The sequence below is a fragment of the Notolepis coatsorum genome (assembly GCF_963971535.1).
Source record: "Notolepis coatsorum genome assembly, chromosome: 12".
Taxonomy (NCBI): domain Eukaryota; kingdom Metazoa; phylum Chordata; class Actinopteri; order Aulopiformes; family Paralepididae; genus Notolepis; species Notolepis coatsorum.
In genome coordinates, this window is record NC_140176.1 from 68546572 (window position 1) to 68552571 (window position 6000).

At 43.0% G+C, this 6000-nt stretch overlaps 1 protein-coding gene across 1 annotated transcript in view; it reads right to left on the reverse strand.

The window, feature by feature from the left end:
• Window positions 1-4702, reverse strand: part of LOC311237887 (protein adenylyltransferase SelO-like) — a gene marked incomplete at both ends in the record, with an annotated part of 30674 nt that extends 25972 nt beyond the window's left edge. The window contains 8 exon segments of the mRNA XM_084325861.1: window positions 460-527; window positions 2304-2402; window positions 3416-3472; window positions 3565-3629; window positions 3729-3857; window positions 4337-4397; window positions 4399-4450; window positions 4657-4702. Coding sequence (XP_084181987.1) covers window positions 460-527; window positions 2304-2402; window positions 3416-3472; window positions 3565-3629; window positions 3729-3857; window positions 4337-4397; window positions 4399-4450; window positions 4657-4702 — 577 coding nt within the window.
• Between the last annotated feature and the right edge of the window lie 1298 nt (window positions 4703-6000).

The following is a 6000-nucleotide window of genomic DNA, read 5'->3' on the forward strand; positions in this document are numbered from 1 at the left end:
ATTACATTGGATGCCATTTTGTCACAGGAAAGATTTGCCTCTAGGATGGAACCCAGGTAGGTAATATCTTCTTTCCTTGTGACAATATTGTCACCCACTGTAACTGAGAAGCCGTCGGTCTTGCCGAGTTTGTTATTTGAACCGAAGAGAATGGACTCTGTTTTGCCCATGTGTAATGATAGTTTGTTATCAGCGAGCCATATGCAGATTTTGCTTAGTTCTGAGCTGAGGGTTTTTTCAACCTGTAACTTGTTCTTGTCAGAGAACAGCAGGGCTGAGTCGTCCGCAAACAGGAACAAGTTGCAGTCACAAGCTGACGACATGTCATTTGCATAAATTAGGAACAGTAGCGGACCTAGTATGCTTCCTTGTGGAACACCACAGTTTACTGTGAGGGGGGGGGATATTACTCTACATAACATAACTTTTTAAAGTTTAAAACACAATTCAATAAATTACCTCTTTCTTTCTTGATGTTTCCATTGTAGAACTGGTCCCTCAATACTGGCTCCTCGCTTAAGATAAGGCTGAGGTACAAAAACAGCACTTTATCAGCTCAATTACCAGTAAACACTCTTATAAACAATGAGGTCGATAGAGGGCCTTCTGTCCCTGTTGTTCATCTTAAATTCTATCCAGAACATCCACTCTATCATTGAAGGGTCAAATCCAATTGACATGTTGAAGCAGCCAGTCAATATCTTAGGCTGTGTACTGTAGCTCATCGCAACTCAATGGACCTATCTCAAACCCTGTCCTCTTTTCTTGATCCTCCAATCACAACTGTTTCTTCCCTCGGAACAAAGCACCAGTTGTGATTGGAGGATCAAGAAAAGAGGGCGGGATTTGAGATAGGTCCATTTTAAATAATAATAATTATAATAATACATAAAATTTGTAGTGCACCTTGCATTTGGAACCTAACAGCTTAAACAGCTTAACTCATTGGGCGCCATTCACGAGAAAAGTTGGGTTAACTCGCCATCGCTTGAGCACCAATCACGAGAAAAGTCGGGTTTTAATCGTTATTTCTTTTATTCGCTATTGCCATTTATAATTAATCGGGGCAGCCTGTGCATACTGTTCTGAATGTGTCTGAGCTGGCAGACGGTCAATACCGCCCTCTAATGCCTTCGGCCGCTATTGCACTCCCATTTGAAACGATGTAGTTTGTTTTTTGGGCCGAGCTGAGCCGTGCAGGCGGGGTTTAAATACTCTGGCAGGACAAGCGCTTACAACGATGCATCAACTAGCCCCCCCCCCCCTTGTTTATATGCAATGCCGGATAACGTGGGACGGACCTCCGCAACCAGTACTTGGAATGGCGATCAGATAATTGGATTCTTTTTTTTGCATTACATCAGAGACAAGGTAAGGACACTATATATCCAATCTTGCGTTGATTTGATATTTTTTTTTCTCCCGCGATCGAAGCTGTCTGTGTGGACTGCGTGTGTGCTGTTTACCGTTGGTGGCGGGGGGGGGGGGGGGGGGCGCCCCGCTCCAAGCACATCACATTTCATGGGTGCATGAGGAGACATAATAACGATAATCTAGCGTTGTTTTCAGAACGATTCATAAATCAAGCGACAAATGGCACGATTTCTAAGGAAATACATTGAAGCGCGGTTTGCTAGAGTTTCCTGAGATTAGACAGAACGCTCTGGAAATATACTCATATTTATCACGGTATAAAACGGAAATGTATGTATGAAAAAAGTATCTGTTTTGTGCATGTTGACTGGAAGAAACTCACTGACAATCGACGGGTGTATTAGATCCATAGCTATAATATTTCATATAGTTTTAGCACTAGCAAGATTGGCTTTCTCCCCATTGAACAAAGCGATGGCATTCTACCCAGAGGTAAACAACGACCCCTAGCGCTGAATGAGTTAATGGCTGAGGAACTCCTGCTAAAGGGTACATCACATAAAAACAATGCTGATTTATTTTGCACATAATTTCATATACATCCCAAAACTGAAAAATGTATTTGGTTTAACAGCTATTGACATAATGAGTTTGAATATGTCCTTCAGAGGACAATGAACCCTTGTGTTGTTTTAAATACAGCCCAATTAAATCAAATGATGTACATTTAAAATATTGATTACAATAGGGATTGCTATTTTTCATGCACATAATCTCATTGAGTGGTAATTCAAAGACAATGATTCAGTGTCCTCCAAAGACATCGCTGGGTGACATATTCAAACTCATTCATTCTCAGTAACTGTCGGACTAAATTAAAGTGTGCAAAATGTATGTTTGCTATATTTGTAGATCACTGACTCTCTTACCTTGCAGCCCTGCTGGTGGGAACACCCAAAGAATACATGGCTTCACTGCACAGGAATTCCCTGACCGAGGAACGGATCACAGCTCGACCATCTCCTGACCTTTAGTGAAATGAAAGTGCAAGATCGAGCCCATAGACAACTATTAAGTTTTTTTTTGCTGAATGTATACTTGGAAATGTCACCCATTTTAAGAATTCACATATTCCAGGACGGTTACATTAACAACTTGGAAGTATTTTTTTCATCACAACAGCAATGTCTAGAAAAGAGAAATACCTTTTGGATAATGTAAGTAAGTATAATGAAGGGAATTAGCTAAAAAGCGGTAAGCACCAGTGAGGCACCCGTCACTCACTGCGAGTGGCACCTGTCAATCATTGTGTTCTGTGGGTTAATTTCCCCTAATGGGGGACAGGTGTGTGAAGCCTTTATCTAGCCTCTGGTTTCCAGTGTTCAGTGCTGACTCATTGTTAGAGGTAGTGAGAGCATTGTCCTGTGTCAGGCTTTATGTGTGTAGGGGGGTGTACGAGTCATTGTCTCATTGTTAGAGGTAGTGAGAGCATTGTCCTGTGTCAGGCTTTATGCGTGTAGGGGGGTGTACGACTCATTGTCTCATTGTTAGAGGTAGCGAGAGCAATGTTCTGTGTCAGGCTCAGGTGTGAATGAATCTGCAGTTATCACACAGATCCTAACTGCTAGATTTGTACACCACTTAGGGGGCTTTCTCATTAGGAATGGGTGCTCCGCTCCGTCCTCGCTCCGTCCTTGAGTGCAAACTGCCCCACCCCCCCGCTCTCCCCCCTCTAGTTTGTGTACACACTGCAGTCTTGGTTCGCTCCGGGTTTTTCCTCCGAGCTGGTTCCCTCTTAGCGCTATATTCATACTATTATCATGCCCATACCTCCCCTCCCCCATAATGCTATGACGCCCGAATTTCCCCAAGGGGATCAATTATTAGGGGATTATCTAATCTTATATCTTGTAAATTCTTATCCAATCGGGTCAAGATGCTGCGGATGGCTCAGAAGAAGTCTATAGAATGTGTTAATAATAATTAATAATATAATAAGTGTGACTAATAATTCATAATATATACTGTTAATAGTCCATACCTTGAGTATGGCGTTTTCCCTGAGCCTTTGAGCTGGAGTTCCCATGTTACTCCCTTCCTGTGAAAAGGCATGTTTCAAAGAAATCAGAGTTAGGGCTCCTGTGAGCTATGAGCTTCATAACTGAAAGACTCATTTCAAAATGGACCTGCCTGTTGGTATACTGGCCGAGGAGATGTGCTCGGCCGTCTCCCAGCTGCCCTGCCCAGTAGCCAAACTATCAAGAGGGGAGGGAGAGGATGTGGTGTCATACAAGTCATTCTGAAAAAGGCCACCAATGAGGCCTAAAATGCAATCGGTCATGAATACACTGTACCTGAAGTCCGCCATATCTGTGTGCGAGAGGGATGGATCCAGGCAGAAGCCTGCCACCACTGGCATAATGAAGGAAATCATCAGACTGGGTTATAGCCACCTCCAGATCTAAGAGATCCACAATGACATCCTACTGAGACAAACCATTTAGAAACATCAGACAACCTTTCTATTCTGTGTTACATTATGCCAACATAATACGAAGGGCCCTGCTTGTGTCATAGTGTTACATACAGTACACCATCATAATTAGGGATGCACCAATCTGACTTTTTCTGTCCCGGTGTAACCAATACCTGGGCTTTCAGTATTGGCAGATACAGAGTTCCAATCTGATCCATTACTTTTAATGAACAGTATAGACTTGGACCATCATTTTGGGGTTATTGAGATATAATACATTTGTCTCCATTAGAGGGGGTTAATGTGTCCAAAGTACAGCAAATCAAGTAACTTTGCTTTGATTTGTGACATGTTAGACATGTTTTTCGGTATCGGATTTTAGTACCATGGACATTCTCAGATACTGCGGACCAATATCAATATCGGTGCATCCTGAAACATAATACCAAGGGCACTACTTAATGTCATATCATGTTACAGCATCACCTTGGATACTGCTGCCAGTCTTAGCGGCCCTTTCAGTGGAGTTGGATTGGGAAAAAATTCAGTTCTTCACTGTACGAACAAAGTTACCATCCACCTCATCCACTGGGAGGGATTCTGAAAATAAGGTGAATGAAAACTGTATTTAACAGATTGCAGAATGGGTACAATACAGTACGGCTCAATAGGGGATGCAGACCAGAGAAAGATGTTTGTCTTGTTTACATCAGGGTGACAGGCCACCTTAAAACATGCCTTTTATAATACACAGTAGTGGTTTGTTTATAGTAATCTGTAAATGCATACTAGTATTTTTGTTTTACCTTTGAGCTTTGTACATGACACTTTGAAGTGGTTAAAGTCATGCATGTGGTTTGCAAAACTCTTGTTCAAGCTGGTCTTGATGGCGGATGGTCGGGATGGATATAGCCGACAGTCTGATACACCATCATCATCATGTGGCCATCACGGTCAGTGCTGCTCTCACAAACCTCCACCGGACTTACAGGCGTGAATAGGTTGGTCCCTGCTGCTAAAAGAGCACAAGCTAGCACTCTGTAGTAGATGCTCACCATTGTCAGCATAAAATCATGATAACGAACAACTGATGAGCTGATCACCATCACCATCAACTGTGTGAAAACATCCGCTGTAACGTTAATAACATGATTAGTGACGGCTAGTACAGTAGTAAGCCCTTAAAGAGCTCTAGTTCAAGAAGAGGTAGCTAACGCCAGCTGCGTCTCTACATTTCGTAGCTCCAGTTCTGCAGACCCCTCTCTGATTGGTTGAGCTCCATTTCTGCAGCCCCCTCTCTGATTGGTTGAGCGAAGCCCCTCTCTAAGGTACGCGCCGTAAGGTTATCACAGTGAGCTGTAGTGTTCCACAAGGAAGCATACTAGGACCGCTACTATTCCTAATTTATGCAAATGACATGTCGTCAGCTTGTGACTGCAACTTGTTCCCGTTTGCGGACGACTCAGCCCTGCTGGTCTCTGACAAGAACAAGTTAGAGGTTGAAAAAGCCCTCAGCTCGGAACTAGGCAAAATCTGCATATGGCAAAACAGAGTCCATTCTCTTCGGTTCAAATAACAAACTCAGCAAGACAGACGGCTTCTCGGTTACAGTGGGTGACAATATTGTCACAAGGAAAGATGAAATTAACCTACCTGGGTTCCATCCTAGAGGCTAATCTTTCCTGTGACAAAATGGCATCAAATGTAATAAAAAAAGTCAACCAACGAACTCGATTCTTGTACCGGATCTCTGGTAAACAAGAATACCCTGAAGACTATGGCAGGAGCACTCATTCAAGGGTACTAAGACTATGCTTGCACCTCATGGTACCAAAGCACCTCAAAGGCACTAAAACAAAAATTACAAACATCTCAAAACAAGCTAGTCAGACTACTGCTTGACCTTACTCCTAGAACCCACCTCACCCCTGCCCACTTTGACAACCTAGGATGGCTTAGAGTAGACGACAGAGTACAGCAACTTGCAATGGGCCTGGTCTACAAGATACACTACACGACCAAGGTACCCATGTACATGTCAAAATACTTCCCAAAGGTCAGTGAATACCACGATCACAACACCAGAGGGAGCTCCACAAATCATGTTAAACCCAGATTCGGCTCAAACAAGGGACTAAACACGTTCGCAA